Source organism: Fusarium redolens (genome assembly GCF_020744475.1).
Source record: "Fusarium redolens strain MPI-CAGE-AT-0023 chromosome Unknown BKA55scaffold_14, whole genome shotgun sequence".
Lineage (NCBI taxonomy): Eukaryota > Fungi > Ascomycota > Sordariomycetes > Hypocreales > Nectriaceae > Fusarium > Fusarium redolens.
The window spans coordinates 1,076,402-1,099,325 of record NW_025763677.1 but is presented as its reverse complement, the minus strand read 5'-3'; the positions used below and the strand labels follow the sequence as shown (position 1 = coordinate 1,099,325).

General features: G+C 47.8%; 10 protein-coding genes and 1 non-coding gene across 11 annotated transcripts; 5 read left to right on the top strand and 6 right to left on the bottom strand.

The window, feature by feature from the left end:
* Positions 1–40: 40 nt before the first annotated feature.
* On the bottom strand, positions 41–1,006 carry BKA55DRAFT_596869 (uncharacterized protein; the record flags this gene model as incomplete). Its single annotated transcript, XM_046196000.1, has 2 exons — positions 41–416; positions 465–1,006. 2 exons carry the CDS (start codon positions 1,004–1,006, stop codon positions 41–43), a joined length of 918 nt encoding a protein of 305 aa, XP_046046085.1.
* Positions 1,007–2,070: 1,064 nt separating this feature from the next.
* On the top strand, positions 2,071–3,804 carry BKA55DRAFT_621516 (Phophatidylserine decarboxylase-domain-containing protein). Its single transcript, XM_046196781.1, has one exon. It carries the CDS (start codon positions 2,168–2,170, stop codon positions 3,509–3,511), a length of 1,344 nt encoding a protein of 447 aa, XP_046046084.1. The 5' UTR covers positions 2,071–2,167; the 3' UTR covers positions 3,512–3,804.
* Positions 3,805–5,058, bottom strand: BKA55DRAFT_577268 (SGNH hydrolase-type esterase domain-containing protein). Its single transcript, XM_046193597.1, has 2 exons — positions 5,030–5,058; positions 3,805–4,927 (listed from the first exon to the last, which is right to left on the bottom strand). Exon 2 carries the CDS (start codon positions 4,837–4,839, stop codon positions 4,090–4,092), a length of 750 nt encoding a protein of 249 aa, XP_046046083.1. The 5' UTR covers positions 4,840–4,927; positions 5,030–5,058; the 3' UTR covers positions 3,805–4,089.
* A 2,482-nt stretch (positions 5,059–7,540) lies between these two features.
* BKA55DRAFT_519874 (major facilitator superfamily domain-containing protein) lies at positions 7,541–9,153 on the top strand (the record flags this gene model as incomplete). Its single annotated transcript, XM_046188371.1, has 3 exons — positions 7,541–7,760; positions 7,809–7,909; positions 7,960–9,153. 3 exons carry the CDS (start codon positions 7,541–7,543, stop codon positions 9,151–9,153), a joined length of 1,515 nt encoding a protein of 504 aa, XP_046046082.1.
* Positions 9,154–9,463: 310 nt separating this feature from the next.
* BKA55DRAFT_t227 lies at positions 9,464–9,546 on the top strand. The gene has a single exon. It is a non-coding gene; the product is annotated as a tRNA-Lys (tRNA).
* Positions 9,547–9,866: 320 nt separating this feature from the next.
* BKA55DRAFT_693818 (uncharacterized protein) lies at positions 9,867–10,264 on the bottom strand (the record flags this gene model as incomplete). Its single annotated transcript, XM_046199964.1, has 2 exons — positions 9,867–10,113; positions 10,170–10,264. The coding sequence occupies 2 exons, from the start codon at positions 10,262–10,264 to the stop codon at positions 9,867–9,869; spliced, it is 342 nt and encodes a 113-aa protein (XP_046046081.1).
* Positions 10,265–11,413: 1,149 nt separating this feature from the next.
* On the bottom strand, positions 11,414–11,934 carry BKA55DRAFT_693817 (uncharacterized protein; the record flags this gene model as incomplete). The annotated part of the gene is made up of 2 exons (XM_046199963.1): positions 11,414–11,863; positions 11,926–11,934. The coding sequence occupies 2 exons, from the start codon at positions 11,932–11,934 to the stop codon at positions 11,414–11,416; spliced, it is 459 nt and encodes a 152-aa protein (XP_046046080.1).
* Positions 11,935–14,418: 2,484 nt separating this feature from the next.
* On the bottom strand, positions 14,419–16,031 carry BKA55DRAFT_706876 (kinase-like domain-containing protein; the record flags this gene model as incomplete). Its single annotated transcript, XM_046200705.1, has 3 exons — positions 15,711–16,031; positions 15,237–15,653; positions 14,419–15,125 (listed from the first exon to the last, which is right to left on the bottom strand). Exons 1-3 carry the CDS (start codon positions 15,961–15,963, stop codon positions 14,419–14,421), a joined length of 1,377 nt encoding a protein of 458 aa, XP_046046079.1. The 5' UTR covers positions 15,964–16,031.
* A 730-nt stretch (positions 16,032–16,761) lies between these two features.
* BKA55DRAFT_542868 (pyridoxal phosphate-dependent transferase) lies at positions 16,762–18,210 on the top strand (the record flags this gene model as incomplete). The annotated part of the gene is made up of 1 exon (XM_046190526.1): positions 16,762–18,210. One exon carries the CDS (start codon positions 16,762–16,764, stop codon positions 18,208–18,210), a length of 1,449 nt encoding a protein of 482 aa, XP_046046078.1.
* A 278-nt stretch (positions 18,211–18,488) lies between these two features.
* Positions 18,489–19,850, top strand: BKA55DRAFT_577259 (thioredoxin-like protein). The gene is made up of 3 exons (XM_046193596.1): positions 18,489–18,920; positions 18,979–19,472; positions 19,577–19,850. Exons 1-3 carry the CDS (start codon positions 18,814–18,816, stop codon positions 19,588–19,590), a joined length of 615 nt encoding a protein of 204 aa, XP_046046077.1. The 5' UTR covers positions 18,489–18,813; the 3' UTR covers positions 19,591–19,850.
* Positions 19,851–20,033: 183 nt separating this feature from the next.
* BKA55DRAFT_577258 (uncharacterized protein) lies at positions 20,034–22,220 on the bottom strand. Its single transcript, XM_046193595.1, has one exon. It carries the CDS (start codon positions 22,007–22,009, stop codon positions 20,423–20,425), a length of 1,587 nt encoding a protein of 528 aa, XP_046046076.1. The 5' UTR covers positions 22,010–22,220; the 3' UTR covers positions 20,034–20,422.
* Positions 22,221–22,924: the final 704 nt, after the last annotated feature.

Here is a 22,924-nt window from a genome sequence, read left to right as displayed (position 1 = left end):
ACCACCGGAAACCTGACTACCTGCTAGCTTCTAGTCCCTCTCATGGACTTTCGCAACCCTCATAGTAGTCATAAACAGAAACATCATCAATCTGAATCTTGACCTGTCCCGCCGACGGCTGGCTTGTGCAAAAGAAGCCAATCGACAACCTCTGGTTATCATTCTCGGCAGTAATGCGATACTCCTGTTCATAGTACTGACCCTGCACAATAGCCTGATCCCCATCGACATAAAGAAACTGCGAGTTCGCACCCCCAGAACCAGCGAATGTACCAATTCTGCATTCCTCTGCCTCAAGAGGGTGTCCGTCGATAAGGACCCAGTGATACTTGAAGACATATTCATGTCCGGCGACGGTACCGACGAGTTCCTGAAGGATTCCTGAGCTTAGTCCGGTAAAGGGATATGTATAGGCCCTGAAGATTTGTTAGCAGTGTGATGTGTGACGGGGGGTGTGAACTAACATGGAGCGGGCTCCAGTTCTGGGGAGGTTGGTTGTCATAGTTGGAGCGCCGAGGATGATCCACGGTTCAACGGTGGGCTGTCCAGACCCATCCAAATCATCAAAAGAAGGGTTTTGGACGTAGTTGGTGTAGTCTCCTGTGAAAGCGCACTCCGGCGCAGCAGAACTTGTCGCGGTTGCTGTTGTAGAGACATCAGAGACCGCGGTGCTCGTAGAAACAAAGTCGGTAGTAGTTGCGTCAAGCGTCGCGGTTTCAGTCGTCGAGGTGAAGAAAGTAGAGGACTCGCCAGCAGTGCTTGAGGCCTCAGACGAAAAGGTAGTCGCAGAGCTCTCAACCGACGTGGCGGCTGAAGAAGTTTCAACCGTTGCCGAAGTCTCAACCGAGAGTGAGTTCGTTGCAGTCAAAGAAGTCTCGGTCGTGACCGTGCTGGAAGCTTCCAAGCTTGAGCTCGTGACACGAGTGATCGGCTTGCAAGGCCCAGCGCTAACTTGCCCGCAGAGGGCGAAAGCTGCTATGGCAGCTGAGTACTTGAGCAACATCATCTCAGCGAACAACAAATTAAAGAGCGGAAGGGCGTCGAAGCGCGAAATTGAGGAATGAGTGGATGGCGATTCAAATGGACATTTTGGGGTCTCAGCTGCTTTTAATGCTCCTTTATAGAAGAGCTTTTTGTAATCTCCGAGACTGCGCTATTGGCTTAGCAATTCGATAGTTCACGATGGCGCCAAGTGGTATTTACAGCTTATTAGCCTGGTGGGTTAAAGCTAATCCTTACGCCTATCTGACGAGATAAGATAAGATAAGATCGGTTAAGAAGTCTTTATTATTTGCTTGATATTATATATGTAGCTGTATACCCGATAAGAAGAATAGATATACATATGAATCTGAGTTCTACTAGTGAATATTTCCCTATCTTGCATAATATTTACATACGCAATCTAAATCTTCATCTTTGCACGAAGGAAAGTCTTGACCGACACTAAACCTTCGAGAAGCACTAGAATGTGACTAATGCGTGCCGTGCCTAGGTTGATTCAGAGTAATCACCGGCTCAGTCTGTATCAATGCTATGTTAGACCATCCACAAAACCCGAGCATGAAGAATTAAAAAGGCCGAGTTTGTGTCAGTTCTCATTACAATGTTCTGTTTCCTAACTCATCTCACAGTATCACGCAGCTTCCCCTCCTCGTCCACCATTCTTGCAACAGTATCACATACCACTCGTTACTTCGTACAACACAAACGGAAGCGGCAGTTACCCCGCGATATGTGATATCAGCCAAGGTCTAGACTCTTGCCTCCTCATGTCTCAGCCAACATGCGATATTCACATGCGAACATCTCGACGGCTGCAAAGTCTACTGGAGTATTCCGATCTGTGATGCAATTATTTGCGAGTGAGCGCATATATGACGGCAGTTTCTGTGCCTTTGGGCCTTTTGGGCAGGTATATTGGAATTGTGGCGGGCTGAGAGATGTATGTCTCGGTCGTACTGGGATATCATTGGTGCTGCAGGTTCTGTGTCACGTCGGCTGGGTTTGATCCGTGAGCGACTCCGCATCTTCTTTCAGCTCTTCTTGGATCTCACTTTCGACTCTGATGTATATAAATTCAAGCTCATCAAGTCGATTTTATAGTTCTTCACTTCGTGAGCAAAGCACACCATTCTCTTCCTTCACATCATCTTCACCTCCCAACATGGCTTCACTACCTCTCGCAGCCCACCGCCCCATCGGTAAATGGCTCCCCGAGCAACGACCAGCAATCCAGCAATGGATCGCCTCCAAGCTCAAGCAGGCCTACAAGATGGACACTCTATCTCTTGACCCAAGTCTCGAAGCCTTCCAGAATCTCGTCAACGATACCCCCTACCTCAAGACCCTAGCCAGCGACATGTTCACCCAGTCCTCCAAGAACTATGATCCAACCGGTGAACCAGCCCTCAAGACTTTTGATGACTTTGTCACTGTTGTCAATCTCATTATTCAATCTGCCCCTCCGTTCTTTGATAAGCAGGATCCCCCTACTGCTATGGGCATGATTGGGTTTCCTATCAATGCTGTGCTTGATTGGCCTATGGGAACTGTTGCTGGGTATGAGTTTTGGCTTTTGTCTGAAGTGAACACTTCATTCAAGGGTGTTTTGGACACTTGGGGTTCGTTCTTGGAGTCTTCTGGGTCTCAGTCTGGTCTAGAGGGTTGGTTATCCAAGGATGCACTCCATATGCTTGCCACTGTAGCGAACACCGGCATGCTGGGCGGCCCCACCTTTGACAAGATCTTCATCTGCGATCCTTCCGCAAAATACTACGGCTACAAGTCCTGGGATGACTTTTTCACACGAGAGTTCCGAGAGGGTATGCGCCCGATCGCCTGTCCAGACGACGCCCCTCCAACCCCAGAATATCCTGATCCAACTCTCGTCCTCACCAATGCATGCGAATCCGCTCCCCTACAAGTCGTCGAGCACGTCAAGCTCCACGATCAATTCTGGCTCAAGTCCCAACCCTACTCCCTCGACAGAATGTTGAACTCCAACCCCAACACCAGCAAACTCGTCGACGGGACGGTTTACCAAGCCTTCCTCAGCGCAAAAAGCTATCATCGCTGGCACGCGCCCGTCAGCGGTAAAGTCGTTGACATTGAACTTGTTCCCGGGTCATACTACAGTGAGAACTACTTCGAGGGATTAGCTGGCAATCCAGATGATCCTGATCCCGCGGCGCCAAACTACTCGCAGCCTTACATCAGCGCTGTAGCTACGCGTGGAATTATTTGGATTCAGGCCGATAACCCCAAGATTGGACTCATGGCTATTGTGTTTATCGGCATGGCTGAAGTATCGGGCTGTGAGTTTATCGTTGAAAAGGACGCTCATATTACCAAAGGACAGCAGATTGGCATGTTTCACTTTGGTGGAAGTTCGCACTGCATGGTGTTCCAGCCGGGTGTGAAGCTTTTGTGGAAGCGTCAGCCTCCTTATGATATGGATACAGAGACGAACAGCCGCGTGAACAGTCTCCTGGCTGTTGTTGGTAATTAGAATTATCTTGGCGGTTGTTCTCAATTCTCTTGTTGGGGTTGTCTCAGAATGAAATCGCAGAGGCTATGGACTTCGAGTTATTTCGTCCAAGTTCCAAAAGGTTGGACTCAAAGAGTCGACATCGATCGACGATCGTTCACTAAAGCTGCCGGGGTTTGGGATATACAGCACGGCCAAGGGAACAAGGAACAAGGGAAGAGATATGAGGGAGGTCACGAAATTGTTGGTCTAAGAACAGAAATACAGGACTGAAATCTTCCGGTAGCTTGTTTATCCTTCACTCGATTCAGAGCGTGATCCTGCCCAGGTGCATCTTTCATTCAAGGTGATACCACCATTCGCGACCTTAATCATCCACATGCAATATCGTGATCAGGACCAATAGGCGACATCTTATGCCGCAAGTATATCCCTATGCTTACTGAAAAGAAAGAATTAGTCGACTGATTAACGGAACATCCTTTAGGTGACTTACTTCTGTAGAAACGATGGCTCGCTTGCGTCAAATGCAAATGCATGGCAGTCCTCCGACCACCTAAGTCCTGTTTATCCTCGTCAAGTTGATACGGGCGCGCTGCTTAGCGGCTGTTCATGTCGTTGGTAAGGATCTCGTTCCACTTGCGGTACCCAAACTCGTTCAGATGAACATTGTCCTCACTCATGATGCCCGCCTGTTCATCTCCAAAAGGGAGGAACTCGCATCCATGTTCATCAGCGATACCCTTGAGAGTCGTGTTGGTTTGTTCAATCACATCAAGTCCCAGACCTCGCTGGATGAACAAAGCAGTGATGACGATTGTCATGTCGGGAAACTCAGTGCGCAGCTGCTTGATCAACGCGCCGTAGGCATCAACATCGCCCTTTCGAAGACCCTGCTTCTTGAGATTGTTGGATCCCATGTGAATGTACATAGTCTTGATGTTCGGCTGATGCTGCTTGAGAAGGTGGACAAGACCTTGATCCATGCGATACTGAACATTCAAGATCTTGTCGCCGCCAACACCGAGGTTGAGAATACGCGAGTCCTTGTTGATGCTCAGCATTCGTCCCGTGGTCTCGAAGCGCTCAACACCGCTGGCATCAGGAACAGCGGTGGTGTACTGGCCCGGGTTGCCCTTGATCTGGGGAACGTGGGTGTTGTGGTGGGTTTGATGAGATCGAAGCTTGAACATCTCGTCGGTGGGTTCGGCGCTCACGAATTTACCGGTTGTTTTGAATCGCTCAAAGAGGCTGTCGCCGAGAATAGCGACGGTGTAGTCGCCGGGATGACCCTTGATCTCGGGGACGTGAGTGTTGTGATGGGTCTCGTGAGATCGTTGCTTGAACATCTTGGTCGATTTAGTGATGGTCGCGATGTATATTCGTAGGGGAGAAGTGACGAACAAATGGAGACGCGGGCGAACACCTTTTGTACTCCTGTCAATAAGAACTCAATCAGAAAAAATCCATCAAATGAGACTCTTTCAACGCGTAAAAGTCATTCCTGCCGAAGGAGTCATTCGGTAGAACTCAACTTACAATGTCAAAAGGTTAAAGGGCCCTTGTCTCGGGAATAGCGTGTGTGGATGCGGGTGCAGGGTTGAGAGTGGTCAGAGTGAGGAAGAGGAGAAAGCTAAAATGAGTCTAGCAGGGATAAATACCAGGGAGTAGCTGCCTAAAGTCCAATGGCCATTCACCTGTGCCCCGCCTAGTCGGTCAAGTCACGCACTGCCACTTTCACAAGCAGCCACTGAGTTATGCAAACTGTTTGTGCACTGGCATAAAGCACTTGCTACCCTGCGACGTGACACAGGTAAATTTGCCTGGCTGCAATCAAGTACAATCAATCGTCTCCGAATTCACGATGTATCAGAGCATGATGGCAAAACATCTTTCTTAATCGTTTTGTTCTTTATTGGATAGTAGGTTTGTTGCTTGCATCAGCTATTGTTCTCTATTTGGCAAACATTGTTGTTCTTTGCTCCCAAGCAAAACTGGTGAATTTGGACAGGAAGCGTGTTTGAACAAAAACACGAGAGCCAAACATGCAGAATTGTTCGAAAAACATCTTTTGCAATTCTCAAACACTGTTTTCAAGCCAATTACAAACCAAAAAGAACAACTTGCTCTATTGCACGGCCTCTTTGGTAACCCCGAGACCCTCGTTTGCTCTCTTGCCACCACTAACTATCTGGTCTACACCATGAAACATATGCAGATCAATCTTCATCATACATAACAGTCTATCAATCTGTCAAGCCTCTTCGGTAGAAAACCGAGGTGTGCCTGCCACGCGTGTTTTGCATTCGCACTAGATTGGCCAAGACGGACATACATATCCTGATGCGTCGGAGATGAATCTCGAAGAAACCTTCTTGGCTTAGATGACCCCTTGGTTACGTGCTGGTGGTATTCTCCAAATGATCTGCAGGACACTAGAATTTTCAGTTTGTCAGTAAAAGCGCTTCCCCTCACGGCAGATGGCACGGGTAGTAAACGCGGCGGTAAAATTAACTGCGTGATTCAATATCATGCAAAAGCCGCCCACCGCGTTGACATATGCATCGACCCTCAGCTCAAGGACTCATGCAATACTATTAATTCAACCAACTTACATCTGGATCAACTCCATATTCCCCAGATTCTTCTCATATTTCTTTCCCCGCGATGGTTCGACACGCCAAGCAATCCCCACGATTCCTGGCCTACCGGATGCCGAGAAAAGAGAAAGACACAATTCACTCAATAACCAAGCAACAAGGAAATACCATGACGAGTATCCAAGAGATCACTCCACCAGATGAAAAAAACTCGTTCGACTTGACCGCGTATAACTGGCGCTTGGCATACTTGGCGGTCTTGGCTGGCGCGTCTCAACGGCCGCATTCTCCAACTCATCTCCATTTCCTCGTTTATGGGGTCCCCGTGGGGTCGGTGTGAAAGTTTCCGCTGTTTTTAAGAGATTTAGATGCAGATGTCAGAAGGAAGAAAAAAGTCGAATGTTGTGATCTGAGATGATCTGATGTGCCCCATCTGTGCTTTTTTACCCCAGACTTGGCTGAATGACACCTGAATCTCTATGAAACGAAAACAAGAGAGCGAGAAGCTGGTTGCAGTGACGATGGAACAGAAATATTGTCTACCCCGATGATTCAACAAATTCCCCTTGTTCTTATTGGTCATCCTTATTTTAAGCATGAATAAGCTGGGTCAGAAAGGCGGAGTAGAGGAGGAGACCGCTTGTCTCGTCAAAGTTTGGGGGTCAGCACAGTTCTCATCTCGCCTAAAACTGCGCATCTCTCTTCTCACCCCAATTTTGAACTTGGAGAGCCAAGCAAAGGCCAAGATAAACCCCATCTGCACCGCTTGCCATCGATATGGTAATTCTTCCGCTCGTCCGCCACGTGTCGGCTATGTCAAAAGCCCTGCAGCCTCAAATCATAGCCGCCCCTTGAAAAAAATCACCGACTACACCTTCAGCTTCAATATGTATCCGTGGGTTGATTCAGCGATATTTTGAGCTCACGACCCCAGAAAAAGACGCAATTCCAAAACGCGGAGCCGTTGTCACAGCCTTGGCATGTGGGGAGGACAACAAATCCGGGGTTTATGAAAAGATATCTGCATCTCGTCAATGCAATTATGGGCCGAGATTGTGAAGGAGATATGACGAGCCTTGGCTGTAACCTCGTGTGGATATTGTCCGAGTCTCCCACACGAATAGCATCGATTGGATAAGACGTTACAGCTGCCCAGACAAGCCTCGCGTGGCAATGGTTAAGCTTGCATATGCTTGGCGTTGGATAACAGAATCTGCGATATGGAGAATCTACCGGGGAAGTTTAGACATTTTGAGTCTTATCTGGTCTTTTTACCCACGGGGTATGAAATATCTTGGCTTTGGTATAAAACTGGTCCCTCGTCCACCTTTATTTCTCTTCCGTCGATCATTCAGCATCGTCTTCTCGGGGTTGAAACTTCTCCCCTTTATTTATCTTCTAGCTTTTACGAGCTCTTGACATTTTCATCAAACATCAGCTTGTTAGCAAGATGACAGCCCATGACAATGTCTCCGCTCATCAAGAGCCTACGCGTCCCAACTCGTCGTCTGGCTCTGACATGAAGGCAGAGGCGAGAGGTATTGAGGAGGCGCGTGGTGAGAACTATGAGTATGTTGATAAGCAAACTGAGAGAGCTATTCTCAGAAAGCTTGACTACCGCATTATTCCTATGGTTATGTGGGTGTATCTGATGAACATGATGGATCGAGGTATGCCACTCTACTCTGCTCTCAAAAGAGTTATCTAATAGGTTTCAGTCAATATCGGCAATGCCCGTCTGTTCCGCATGGAAGAAGATTTGGGTCTGACTGGTAATGAGTTCCAGCTTTCTGTCTCTGTCCTTTTCGTCACCTACTGTGTAAGCTGCACCACGTATCCTCCGCATTTTCCTAAGCTAATGCACCTCAGCTCTTCGAGTCACCCTCCAATCTCATCATCAAGAAGCTCAAGCCCGCCTACTATCTCGCCGGTCTCACCATCGCATGGGGCATCGTCGCCACCTGCAGCGCCTGGGTAAATAACCTCGGAGCCCTCATCGCCTGCCGTCTCCTTCTCGGTCTCTGCGAAGCGGGTTTCTTCCCCGGTGTCGTGCTCTACCTCTCCATGTACTACGGCCGTAAGAGTCTCGCTCTTCGTATCGCATACTTCTTCTCCACCGCTGCCATCTCTGGTGTCGCCGGCGGTCTTGTTGCTTACGGCATCAGCTTTATGGATGGTGCTATGGGATGGAGCGCTTGGCGATGGATCATTCTCATCAACGGTGCACCTACAATCCTTACCGGCGTTGTTATTCCCTTCGTTCTGCCTAATAGCCCTGAGACTGCCAAGTTTCTAACTGAGGAGGATAAGATCAACCTTCAGAAGATTCATGACGAGCAAGTCGGTCGAGCTAGGAACAACCGGGAGCTTCTTAAGGAAGATGTTCTTGACGGTGTTAAGGACTGGACCACTTGGGCGTACTGCTTCGCTCTTTTCCCCACTCTTGCTATGCTTTACTCCTTCGTTGTCTTCCTTCCTACCATCGTCAAGGCTATGGGTACCTGGTCTTCTGCTGAGGTCCAGGCTATGACTGTGCCTGTCTACGCCATCGGAGCCATTACTTATCTCATCGGCGCTCGTCTCAGTGACATGACTCAGAAGCGAGGTTTCTTCGTCATGGGGGGCATCGGATCCGCCATTATTGGCTACGGCATGCTCATCGCAGGCAAGGGCGCTGCAGTCTCATACGCAGGCTGCTGTTTTGTCTCTATCGGCATCTTCCTCTCATCCGGTATCTCCTTCGCCTGGGTTCCCGCCAACAACCCCCGCTACGGAAAGCGAGCTTTCTCAACCGGTATGCACCTGACCATCGGTAACGCTTCTGGTGTCGCATCTCCTTTCCTGTTCTCTAGCCAGTATGCTCCTCACTACCGCCCTGGCTATGGTGCTAGCATGGGAATGCTTGTTGTTTCATTGATCCTTAACATTGTTCTTCATCTGCACTTCAAGCGACAGAACAAGCTTCGTGATGAGGGTAAACAGGATTACTTGCTTGAGGGTAAGACTGAGGAGGAGATTGAGTCTATGGGTGAGCGAAACCCAAGGTTCCGCTTTACTGTTTGAGTTTTGCAACCGTGTTTATTGGAATTTATGATGAGCTTTGATGAATCCAGAAGCGAGTTAGAGTGTCTTGTGATGAATGTTGAGATGATTGATTTGCCTTACTTTACTGTATTTGTCGTGAATTAATTGCTCACCACGTCATGTCCATTGATGCACTTAGAGACTGAACGTGCGATCGAGTGCTGAACATGAGTGTTTGACGTATTGCCGGCCTGGACAAATCGACAAAAGGAAGCCGTTGCGTCCAGTCAAAGCACCCAGCCAACATGGAGACCAATCGGAATAGCCTCTCTCAACAATTAAGAGCCACGCCCGGTTAGCTCAATCGGTAGAGCGTGAGACTCTTACGAGTACGCGATCTCAAGGTTGCGGGTTCGACCCCCGCATCGGGCTGTTCCTATATTCGATTGCGAGCGTTAGCGACGCTTTCTTTTTTTGCCCTTTGGGGTATGTGAATCTGTGTCCTATCTGTCACTCAATGAACTACCCGTTCGATCACGATTTTCGCTCTGCATTAGCACTGTTGCTCCATGGTGATTTCTAGGCTGATGGGTTGGGTAGTTGAGTCATTTAGTCTATGAATTGGACGTCACAAGCGACTTGACAGCAGATAAAGGCAGTCCGTGAAAGTAATTGACAATCTGTGCTTATGCATAATATTGAAGCAGCTAAATAACCCTGATTATTTTTGTTGAGATGAACTCCGATGATGCTCAAGGCTGTTTGCTGTGAGCCAAGTTATGCAAGTCTCCTTCTTCTCCAACCTTGAAGCCCTTCTCATCAATCTCCGATGCCTTACGTTGTGCTGACAAAGTTCCACGAACGCGTCCTTTGGTGGGCTGATTCAAGATATCATCAACACGGCTGGAGAGGCCTCCGGACTTTGCTGCATCAATGCTGGCCCCGACGTTGGCATCTACAACTTGGCCACCGGTATCCTTTGTCTCGTCGATAATATTCCTAATTACAATTAGTAAATCGCACAACAGGATATTGGACCACTGAGGTAATCTTACTGGGCCTGCCCATGTTGATTTGCATCGAGGGGGGTCTGTTCCAGGTCTCGAGAGTGACCGCCGGGGGCGGCATCATTGGGTGCGCTTCCTGACATGGTGACTTGTAGTTCAAATTGACCTTGTTGAATATAGTGATTAGTTGAGGAGTGTTTCTGGGGACAAGTACTTCTCGAATGAGTAATTAACTGTTCCACTTTGTTACCACATATTGTCATCAATAATACGTCATTGATCAACATGTGAAGTCATCCTCAGATGACATGGAAGAGCCAAAGCTTAATTCTACTATTAATTATTTATTATCAACGCTGGATTGAGCACTAGTCTCAGTTAGATGGGCTTTGTAGAAGCAAGTCCGGAAGTCGAAATGAACTCTGGCGGATGCCTTTTGATCTCATTGCGCAGCGCAATGAGTTCACGCGCCAGACAAACCGGCCCTAGGGGAGGCAAGAAACTTAAGACGTCTATCCTAAATAGTACAAATACTTGGGTAATTTCAATATGTATTTAGTGGACTTTAGACTAGCTATTTCTTCATCCCTGAGGCATAGATCGAGGCAACTCAGGTGCGTAAACACCCATTCTTCATGCATAGGTGGTCATCCAGGCCATCCAGCCAGCCGCCACTCTTTGACCGTGGGATAGAGCGTAGAAGATTCTCAAGCTGAATTCAAGCCTCTGCGTGCTAGCGGAGTTTCCATTCCTCGGAATTGAAGAGAGTGGAACATACCTCCTGAAGCACGGCGACCCAAACAGGGCGAAGCAAGACAGGCGGTCGCAGACCCCTAGTTGTGAAAGCCTTTACTTGAAGTTGAGAGGCCACTATTTCAGCCTGCGAAATTCAAGATCTCTAACAAGCTCCAAGCAACCGAGGGTAGAGTTAAGGTTGGAAATTTGTTGAGCTCAAAGGCTCTATTAGACCCTGTTGAGCTTCACTCACCCGCTTCAGAGCGCAAAGAGCTTATACTCAGGTACTTACTAAGATGCTGAACTGAAAATAAGGGTTATTACTGTTAATGCAAGCCGTCTTGAAAACCCGTCTGAGTATTTCGATGCTCTAAAACATATAATCCGGCCTTAATCTCACACGGCCACTCACAAGTTAAGGACAAATTCTGCTATTCTCAGAGTGCTCTTCCGTGACTACATATCTCTGTTAGATAAAGGTAACTGTATTTTGCGATAGTTATCTGCAAGCTATTTCAACCACCAAGTTGATATTCCCAGATTATGCCAGTCTAACCTTAGTCACACATGGGCACACCAACATAGTGTCTCAGACCACCAATATTACCAAAAGCAATACCATTGTTGCAAGTGGCACTACAAGGGTTATCCTCTGCAAGCTCCTCAAGAACCTCTCCATCAAACTCCTCCCCGTTAATGCTCAACTTCGCACCGCAGTCATTGAAGTCCGCATCATCGCCAATAGGCTCTCCAGCATTGAAGATGGTGGCCGTGCCGCCGCACATGTCGAACTGTGGGGCGCGATTGGAGATAGAGCACCAGTTCTCGTTTAGAGTATCGGTTAACATGGCAGATCGGCTTTCGTCACAAGGCGATCCTGCGGCGAAGGCGACGTAGTAGACGTCAGGGGGAGCATCGCCGAGACCAGCTACAGCAAAGACACCGAGACAGACATTGCCGGCTGCAGCTAGAGCTGGAAGAAAGAGGAGGGTCAAGGTGGAACGGAGCTAGTAATGTTAGTTTTATACAATTAGGATCTTGAGGACTTTAGAGTAGTATGAGTACTTACCGAAATCATCGTGGCTGTTGGGAGGAGGAAAGATGGTAAGAAGGCCTTGTTTCTTTGGCTTTTGAAGGTGTATTTGGAATGTTTGTTGATTAGACAAGAGTAGCGGGAAGTCAACATATATTTATAGTCCCTAAGATATCAATTCGCTGGTAACTTGGAAGTGAAGGAAGAGTATGATCATCGTGTCTCAGCCCTCATTCGGCACGGAGCAGATTAGAGCAACGCGGTGAAATCCTTTCACAGTTGTCATGACAAATACTTTGCCTTGGGGTAGACTGGTCATGCTGTGATCTCAAGGAATAAGTTTCTATAGTAAGCAGACTGCAACTAAGTACAAGGTTAGACCTACATAGCTACAAATGGAAGGGATCTACACGGAGCTGAATACCCGCATTCGACATCGAGATCCTTGGCAGTATTACGGCCCGCTTCCTACCAATGACCTTGAGTCCCTATTGGCTGCTACCCGAAGTGCAGTGCAGCGTCTGATCTCGATATCCGGCAAGCAACTGCACATTTGAAGAACTGCTTCGTTCCCTGACTTGGGCATTTGTCTAGCACGGGCTTTAATGCCAAGAAACGATAAGGTGCCGGCTGCCTGTCAGCAATCCTTCATTGTAACAATCAAAGGTTCCTCAAGACAGAGTGAATATGGCTCATACAAAGTGATTAATGTGATACGGTTCATTGCGCCCCAGTGATTTGTTGTCCAGCGGGCCGGATGCGCTGATACTTGTATGACTCTTGTAGTATTCTCCTTCACAGTAAGAAAACTAGTCCTTAAATCATCCTGGTTATCCTCAATATGAACCTGAACAATTTTCAGGCATCGTAATCTCCAAGTAACAGCTACCCGCTATGACTGTTTTCCTTGTTTAGAGTCAATCTAGTTAGAGTGTATTCATCGTAGCTCTCTGCTTGAACCTTAAGCATCGTCTCTGAGCTTGGTCCTTCCCAGCGAAGCGAAGATAATTGTCCACAGGCTACAGATGGACTGAAGTCCTGTCCTACGGTAGTGCCGTGACGGATGGATAGCGACAATTGCTTGAAATGACATTGTCCGGACCGCTGGGTACCCCAGACGCAAGGCTGGCCAAGCTTACACTCGCTGAACTTGGTGGGCTGGGTCAAGAGTCCGAGAGCTGGCCCCGAAGGCATAGGACCATGACAAGAGCTTGTTTGTCAGAACGTTTACTTGGCACAGCGGCATTCCAATAAAGGAACCTGGTCAGTGATGACGTACTTTGAAATCCTTTATCACAATTGGATCCTGTTCTGTCTCGTGTTGCGGACTATTGCGGTTAAGGTTTTCCGGCCCCGGAGAATATTTGTGTTCCAACACAGCTTATGTTTCTCTGGCGACATTAGAAGAGTTACGACAGCTACTCGAGCTACGTCAATAACTCAAACTCATCGTAACACCCATTACAATTATTTTGACAGGCCAGCGAGTTATTCTCACAAAACAAGCATATATAACAAAATTAGAGATAACAGCAGTATTTAGGCTTCAAGTTAAGATTTTAGTCTTAATTATACTCTTGATTAAGTATAGACATCACCGCGGGATTGGGTTAACCTCAGTAGAGTCAGCACTAGCTGAATACTCAGAGCGTGGGGGTTCCAGGCCCATGATCAATTCACAAAGAAAGCATGGAGCATCAAGTTTCCCATTCCTGTTTCCTTCCCTGCCGATAGGAGCGTATACGAATGGCGGGGGATCAATAGGATTTAGCGGGCCTCCGCCTTCCGGACATCTCCCCGTCGATCTACGAGTCCTCGGATCCTCGGATCCTTACATGCTCGGTCAGCGACGCCTCTGATTCGATAGACATCTGTGCACTTCGGAGTTTTTCACTCCGGGATCATGCGGGCATGGACCTAGTTCTCACGAGTTGCTTCTTTCGGAACTTTAATAGTGTACATAGAACCGTCGGAGTTCATAGGTATTATCAGACATGATTCGCCAGTTTACAAAGATTAATTGCTGCTTACTGTCCCTAAACATGTTAATCTGAGCCCACTGGCGTTTGTGCAATGTCATATGCCTGGCTTTCGATGGTGGGATCCTTGGGCGCAGTTTCTTGCAAACTTGAAGTTTCCCAACAGATGAATAGGTCTGATGAGAAGTTTCAGCAAGTATATAGGAGCGGCGCCCATAAGATAAGTAACTGTATTTTGGGATTCCCCCCATAGCCACATATTATCATTGCTGGTATGCAACAAGTGAAAAGATGGATAACATGTTTCAAAATCGAGGCTAGGGAGTTTAGGGTTGAGGCGGAGGTGGAGGCTGTTGGAGTTGAGAACAGGCGTAAGCCGCCTGCTTCGGAGGATGTCTTGTTACTGGAGAGGATGGTTGCGATAGAGCAGGAGAAAGGATGGAGTACCGACAATGACTCTTGGGTGCAGATTGGCACAGCCCCTATCAGCAATAATTGACTATCACTACTGCAGGTATATGGATGCAACGGAACAGGCTTCTCACTTTATCTATGCTAGGATCTTGCAAAGTTCAGCTCTGGCATCTTCCTCACTCCACTGCACCAGCTTTCTTTCCTTCTCTTGACTCATCTTGAACTTAACGAAAGGCTCCATAGCATCTTGTTGCTTCTGGCTCAGATTGGCAAGTCTCGCCCGATAATCACCATCTTCATTGTTGCCAAAGAACACAGGATCCAAATATCTCCAATAGATGAAATCGAAGGCCCAGATATTTCTCGCTAAATACCTAATCATCCACTCTTTGCTTGCCCAACTTCTCTGCGTTTTCTGTGAAAGTGACAGTGGCTCATTATCAGAGACGTCAAGGTCTTTGAGGCCGTTTTCGACAGCTTTTTGAGTCTTAAGCTTCCTCTCTTCATCCCGCAAGACAGTAATTAAGGTATCAAAGCGAGGCTCGTATGCTTCCATCCACTTCTCATATCCGCCTGGCCAGTACTCTGGGTACTCTAAGAAAAGCCACCAGGGAGAATCGAAGGAAAACTCTGCTGGGGCTGCATACGCAAACTCCCAGTCGATAACACCAACAACTTTAAGATCCTTATCGATTAAGACGTTAGATGGTCGCAGGTCCTCGGAGAAGAGACGGAAGCTAGTACCATAGTCGTCGTTGCTTGACTTGGAGTCTAGACGTCCTTCTGAGGCGAGGTTCCGGAATAGCTGGCGAGCAACGTACTTATCGCGCGCATCATCCTCATCTTCAACAGCATTGTTCTGTTGAAAGGATAGCTGAATTAAGTGCATGTCGGCCATGGAAGAATACCACTTCTTTGACGTGGCGAATACCTAGCCTTGGGCGGGTAGTAGACTTTCTAGTGAGCCGGTGAGATCGAGAATGGAATTCATGTTCTGCATGAGTGGCCTTCCACATAGAGATATGTTCCTTTCGTCATTTTCAACCAAGGACCCAATTTCTGGGAAAGACAAGGTTGAGAGTTGGAGAATAATGTTTGCCATCTGCCGATACAGAAATTCGAGCCTCGCGTCACTGATGTTGGGGTCAAGTGAGTGAGAATCAGTCGGATCTAGTGTCGGATTGTTGAGGGCTTGAGACAAAGTTGTCTCATTCTCAATATACTCCATGATCATGAATGGGCCAAGTCCCAAGGGGTTCTCTTGCGAGGTTCCCCAGTGGTATATCTTGGGCACTGTGATAGTAGTATTGGCAGCGACATATCTCATTGTGGCGACCTCGTACCGAACCTTCTCATCTGGAAATCTAGTAGCTAATAATACATTAGAAATACCATTGAACTTTCCTTGTAGTAGGAGAACATAAATACCTGGACTGGGAATTCTAAGAGCAATAGAGGATTCATCATCATACTCCAATCGATAGAAGACATTATAGCCGCCCTTGATGGGTCCATGTAGTTCCACAGCCTTCCCGGGGCGATGCATCGTGATGAAGTTTGCGATGTCGCGATAGATTGTTGCTTTATTCAAGGATCGTTCCCATTCCTCAAGCTCAGTGTCATTTCTTTCCCAAGCGCGATCATCTATGTCCATACGGACATATCTCAGCTTAGGTGGCATTTAAGCTACAAGTACGCAGAAGTCGCAAATGCAGTGGGCATAGAGACGACTTCAAGTGTCATTCGCTGTGTCTTGGAGGACACAGAAGAGAAGAAGTGAGGTTGCAGCCTGATAGATACCTGAGGGCCGCTCAGCCAATCAGAATTGACTGGTGAAACAACACTTGAGGGCTCGAGACGGTCGTTCTCTTGGTGCCAGGTACAGTCAACTGAACAACGTTGTATGATCTCTGATTCCTCTGATTGAGCCCTTTACCAAATCGCTCATGGCTGGCAAAGCAGGGTAATAGTTAGTACAAGACCCACCATACGCCTTGAGATTGTCACCGTGATCGCGATACATGTGCAACTATCAAGCGGCTACAACGTGTCACCCTCGCTAACAATACCTTCGCCACTTCTGGATATTCCGTCAATTGACATCCATACTCCATTCAAGCTTAGAAATCGTTTCATCAGCAGATCTCGGATTTCCGAAACTCTCCAAAAATTGCCCAAAACGGCAAACGGACCTTGTCAGATAATCCAACGTCGCTAGTTTCAAGTTTCCCAGCCTATGACAGCTAAGTATTTGCGAAATGCTGACAGGATCTACAGATTTATCGAAAGGCGCACGATTGACATGCCAAGGTGAACGAATAGCCCCACTGATCTAGACATAGAGGGCGCGGGCGTAACATTGGTCGATGGAGATATATGTGAATACAAAAATGGAGACATTATGGATGTAAATATTTAAGAAGACCTTGGTGAAATTTCGAATTGAGGGCATAAACACACTATTCTGCATCATTTCACCATGGGTTCTCTTCATCACAACGACGAGCTCGAAGCAGTCTGCTCAGCACTCCAATCCATAACCCAACGTCTAGCCTCAACAACCCAAGATGTCCAAAACGACCCTATCATCAAAGTCGCCCAACCCTCAGACATTCCCTACCTTCAAAAGATAGGAACACCAGGTCAAGCCCACTCAATCGACCAAGTCCTCCAAGAAGCCTTCACCGCATTCGACCACCGCATGCGCGTCAACCATCCTCGCTTCATGGGCTTCATCCCCTCGCCTACATCACCAGTCGCTTGGCTAGGCGACATAGTAGCCAGTGCGTTCAACGCACTCGGTGCTTCGAAACTTCAGGCTTCAGGACCTGTTGTTATTGAGAAGACGTTGATTGAGTGGTTGGCGGGGAGGGTTGGATTTCCGGCGAGTGCAGGGGGGATTTGTGTCTCGGGTGGTTCGATGGCGAATTTGATGGGGATTGTGCTTGCGAGGGATCGCTTCGTGCCACATGGTGAAACAGGAAAGGCGGTTGCTTATCTTTCGGACCAGACGCATTATTCTGTTGCGAAAGCTATGAGGTTGCTTGGGTTTGATAAGGAGCAGATCCGGCGATTGCCTGCAGATGAGAATTTCAGGCTTGATCCGGCTCTTTTGGCGCAGACGATTCAGAATGATCGCAAGGCAGGTCTTGTTCCGTTTTTGGTGGTTGGGACTTGTGGAACAACAAACACGGGAGCCATTGATCCTTTGCCCCAAATTGCGGAGATTTGCAAGAGAGAACAGATCTGGCTGCACGTCGATGGCGCTTACGGTGCTTCAGCAACTCTATCCGCGACACGCCACGAGACAGTTGATGGACTCAAGTACGCCGACAGCATGTCATGGGACGCGCACAAATGGCTTTTCCAAACATACAGCTGCGGTCTTCTCTTGGTAAAGGACAAGTCCAACCTCGTGAGAAGCTTTGCGAATGAGGGAGATTATCTTCGCGATGGTGTTGCGATTGAGGATGAGGATATTCCAAACTTTTGGAACTACAGCATGGAGCTCACGAGGCCTGCGAGTCGAGCTATGAAGTTGTGGTTTACCTTGAGGGTCATTGGTGTTGAGAGGATTGGGGAGATGATTGATCATGGATTCGATCTTGCTGAGAGGGCGGAAGAGGAGTTGAGAAAACTACCTGACTGGGAAATCGTTAGCTCTGCCAGCTTGGGCGTGATAACATTCCGTTATGCGCCTGAGGGTTTGAACGAAGATGAGCTTGAGACTATCAACACCGGTATCTCAAAGAGTCTCATCTCAAGTAACAAAGCTGGCATCCTAACCACCAAGGTTAGAGGAAAAGTAGCACTGCGAATTTGTGCATTGAGTCCGCAATTAGCGCTCGCCGACATGTCAGACATAGTCCACGAAGCCAATCTCCTCGCCACAAAGAGCACCAAGAACGGCAACGGAGTAAAAAACTAGATTTTCTTTTTTATCAGATTATTAATAAAACAATCATGATCAACATCAGATTCCAAAGAATGTAGCGATATCGCAACTGATAAGATGGTTGTAGGGTGAGCTCGGTTTTCCGAACCGAGAGACTCCGAAGCCGGCCGGATATAAATGGATACGATTGATAAGCTTTGATTGGCGCTCAAGGTTTGGAATCAAATTGCGTCGTCTCCGCAGGTACCTCACGTGTTTTTTTCTTTCTACATGTGGATTCTGGAACGCGTTTTTCGGCATTCACACCGTCTAGAGATAAAGTCAGTCCACATTTGCGTCACCGCCATCAGAAATGCGCCCAAGCATTCGTGAGTGAATAGCACTAATTACATAAAGTTACTTTACTTGCTCAATTGCTTCCAAGTATCTGATAAGTGGCATCAGCTAATATGGCGCTAAAATTTGATGATTTCCACCTTGTTCCATGACCCCTGATAACGGGGCTCCACAGTGATTGCTTTTTCCTGAGACGGTTCTTAGTCGCGTTCTGTCGAAGCTTCTCGTTTTTAAACCTTTTTTCCTCCCCTTCTTTTGACTCTCTAGATTCTTACAATCAACCTCACCAAATCAATCAACATGTCTTCAGCTTTTGTTCAGCGCCCTGCTCCCGACTTCTCGGCTACTACCCTCTTCCCCGGAGGCGAGTTCAGAGACATTAAGCTCTCTGACTTCAAGGGACAATGGTACGATTGACGGCCCCCCTGAGGACCTGGATGGGTTATACTGACGCAGACTCTGTAGGGTCGTTCTTCTCTTCTACCCCATGGACTTCACCTTTGTCTGCCCTACCGAGATCATCCAGTACAACAACGCCCTCGACCGTTTCCGCGAGATCAACACCACCGTCCTCGGCGTTTCCACCGACTCCCACTTCACCCATCTCGCGTGGGTTGAGAAGCCCCGCAAGCAGGGCGGTCTGGGCCCCGATCTCGAGCTCCCCCTCGTCGCCGACAAGTCCACCAAGATCTCGCGCAGCTACGGCGTCCTCATCGAGGACGAGGGCATCGCCCTCCGCGGCCTCTTCATCATCGACCCCAAGGGTGTTCTCCGCCAGATCACCGTCAACGACCTCCCCGTCGGCCGCGACGTCGAGGAGACCATCCGTCTCGTCAAGGCCTTCCAGTTCACCGACGAGTACGGCGAGGTGTGCCCCGCCGGGTGGCAGGAGGGCGGAAAGACCATGAAGGCTGATCCCAAGGGAAGCCTGGAGTACTTTTCGGAGCAGGGAGAGAATGGTGAGTCCCGGAAGCGACCCAGGACTGAATAAACAAAGGACCTGGAACCATTCGTGGACAGCGCAAAATGAGCATTTGTTTGACTAAGATTTGTAATATTACAGGAGCTAAGGCATAGATGTTAGATTCCAATGAGACTCGAATTCCAATCAACACCCGCCAGTAAAGAAGAGAAGAGAAAGACCACCGCGCAGCGCTGCTACCGGTTTAGCACATGAACGATCCAAGACCAACATTCACGAAACGATCTTTATGTTTACGGAGGGCGATGCACTTGAATCGATTGAGTGCGACTGGTCGTCTTTGACGAGATACGATTAAAAAGTAGACTTAGACTTAGACTATAGACATTCCTTGAACAATGTATATTGATTGACGATATTTGCTACCGATTTGACCGTGATCTAATGTCTTGCACGGCAGTGACAATTGCACTGTTAGCAAAACGTCCTCCCACTGTGAATGCCTGAAACGCGTCGCACTCAACAAACTCAAAATCATCACCCTGGTTACCGCATTTCCGTCGCAATACCCGGAGCTCTTTAGCACCAACGACCAACAGATGCTTCAGTAGTACCCAAGTTCAAGATTATAGATTGGCCCTTGAGAATCTACCATGACTTTGTATCTTTCAGGCTTCGCCGATGAGAAAGCATTAATTACATCGCGGTCTCAAAGCAGGTTCGGCATTTCATCCTTAAAATGTCTAATGACAGTTCAACAGGCGCTGATCATGACTTCACTTCAACGCCTCACTTCGTAGCAATTCCAGAGAACATTTTTACTCAAGGTAATAATTATCTCACGATTTTAAGCTCATCACCATTCCTTTTATATAACTTACTCCCAGTCCTACTCAAGTAATATATCATTGCAGTTTCTATTTAGGGTAAGTCTTTCCCACCTGAATGGGTTTCTATTGGCCCCGCCATAATGAATCAACAACGCATCTACATATTCTCAGTCAATGGTTCCCATTCCCATATAAGCGAAGGAGGCCCAAACTCATACTGAATACGGTCATAGTACGCCAACGTATCATCCTTCCAGATATTACGAGGTCCGGGCTGAGGTCTAAAATTAAGACCTTGTCTAATCTCCTCTTTGTACATATCCCGTGAATACAGGATATGTCCGTCACCGCAAGTAACCCATTTCTCTCTATCTTGCAGGTCGACTTCAAAAGTACGCTCTACTGGATCGAGATTCGTTATATGGTGATGTTCCGTGCTAAGGGAGCTGAGCCGAAGACTGTCCAAGGCAGGCATAGCCTCGATGCATGAAAAGACAGGTGACCATGATCCACCCACTAGGAGTATGCCATCAAGAAACAGCTTTGCAATAGTAGGATGGTTTTTTAAGAAGACGATAAGGTCATCTGGTCGTAGAGGAAGACCGCGCAGAGAAAGCTCTCTTAGATGACTAAGTTTGATGTTCTGGCTAATATGAGAGAAAACTTTGGTGTATTTTGGAAGAACAAGATGATCTAGATGGTGAAGATGAAGATCCAATGACGTGATATTGGGCATGTATTTGAGAATTGTTGCTGCGCCAGTGAAATCTTCTGCGTCAGACTCAAGATGTTGATTAAGCCTGTATGAACGCTTCGCTGCGAAAGCATGACGAAAAAGACACTCTCCCTGGCCAGGCGGTGCTCCTTCGATGAGCATACGCGTTGAGAAGCTCAGCCCAAAAGACTTGATGTTTTTGCAAGCAGTTGCGAAACCATCCGAGTCCAGTGTTCTCAAATGATCTTCAACATGTCTGAGCTGCACACTGCATAGCGGCGTGTGGGGGAAGATCTGGAACTTTTCAAGCTCAATTCTGCTGCGGGAGATGGCTGAGGTGACGATGCGGAAGGTTTGCGATGCTGCGGTCCAGATTGAGGGCCAGCTTGAGTCCTGGTGAGCGGATCGATACCATTTATAATGTTTAGCAGGGCGACAATTAGTGGTACGATCTGCGATAATACAGGCATCTAGGTCGATGATTCGAAGATTGGGAGCAGTTCCAAAAATACCGGACAGTAAGTCAATGACTTGACTGACTCCTGTGTTTGTGTCTTGTTGGATTCTTGTCTGTACCCAATCAAGATCTTCCTTCGCCTCTTGAACTTCCTCGTTGGTACAATCCAGGTTTCTCTCGCGCAGATTTTCAACACGTTGCCGATAATTCTCTGTGTCACGCCACAAATCGTCCCTGTTAAATCCAGACCATTTCTTTCTAGTTTGCACAGTGGCTTCGGCTGGTTGAGAATCAAATAGCGTTGCAACAATAGTCAGCTCTCTGAGCAGATGCCCCAGCTGAGGGTGAGAAACTCTATCTTGGAGAGAGCGCAGGCTTTTCAATGATAGATCGGTCTTGGCCGACCTGAAGAAACGAGAGCGGATGGTGTTAGTGGATAGCTGGCGTGAGGTAAGACGTAAGTTGACGAAGGATGTAAGATCGAGATGTTGGAGGATTATATCCAGTGGAATTCCAGAGAGGTGAACCAAACAGGAAAAAGGCCTTTGAACCAAGGGAGTCTCGATGGCCATGCTGAGAATGCGTCACGGTTGTTCACGAGATATTGTATGCCACAGTAAATGCAGAAATAGGGTAGTTGCTGACGTGAGTAATCACCGCAGCAGTCCAGGAGATGAGAGTACGACCTGGATTCGAGTAGCAGAACTTCAAGCCTCTGTAAACTGCTGGTGATGTATTATTACGAAGTATTACAGATGATTTAATATCGCAAGAGTAAGCATGCTAACTGAAGCTGAACTGACTAGACTCAGCCGCACTTGTTTACCCCTAAGGATGATCTGAAGTGGCATCACGATAAGATAAGCACGGCAAGATAAGATAACAACCTAACTCACGTTAACTCAAGCCCAATCCAAACTCGCAAGAACTGCAGTCTACGAACAGCTCACCAAAAAAAGAAAATATCCTTCGCAAGTAACTCCCAAGACTATTTATCTTACGTCAATTGACGACTCTCCTGCCGCAAGATCCGTGATACAAGACTTGGCGGGGTTTCGTTTCAGGATAGTCAAGATGAGACTTTGACAGCTAACCCAAAACGCTGGTGAAGAAGCCAACTCATCCCAAGTTCGTTTAATCAGTCATTTCTCTCCCATGTCTTGTAGAGAAAATGTGGTAACAAGGCTGAAACGAAGAAACGGGGTCTCCAAGGCCGGGACCTTGGTCTTCCGCTGCAGGAAACACCGGCCAGGAGGTCGCCAAGCCCGCCATGAACCCCCATGCAGCGGTTTCACAACAGGGGAGGGGCCCTAAGGTTAACTGACTTAACGTTATGCCTCTTAAGCTTAACCCAACACTATTATGCTTGATATAGCGGCAGGGGGAGCTGAATCAATGCCGAGACAGTGTCTATCGCCAAGATGCCTCCTCCAAACACCGCTCCCTGCGGCGTGCCAACTTTCCGAGCTGGGAATGAGGCACGAGAA

Bases quoted from the DNA above. Each gene is read 5' to 3' on its own strand.
- BKA55DRAFT_621516 (XM_046196781.1), top strand. From the start codon at position 2,168: ATGGCTTCACTACCTCTCGCAGCCCACCGCCCCATCGGTAAATGGCTC.
- BKA55DRAFT_577268 (XM_046193597.1), bottom strand. From the start codon at position 4,839: ATGTTCAAGCAACGATCTCACGAGACCCATCACAACACTCACGTCCCC.
- BKA55DRAFT_577259 (XM_046193596.1), top strand. From the start codon at position 18,814: ATGTCTTCAGCTTTTGTTCAGCGCCCTGCTCCCGACTTCTCGGCTACT. The intron at 18,921-18,978 runs GTACGATTGACG...CAGACTCTGTAG, and splicing joins TCTGACTTCAAGGGACAATG to GGTCGTTCTTCTCTTCTACC.
- BKA55DRAFT_577258 (XM_046193595.1), bottom strand. From the start codon at position 22,009: ATGGCCATCGAGACTCCCTTGGTTCAAAGGCCTTTTTCCTGTTTGGTT.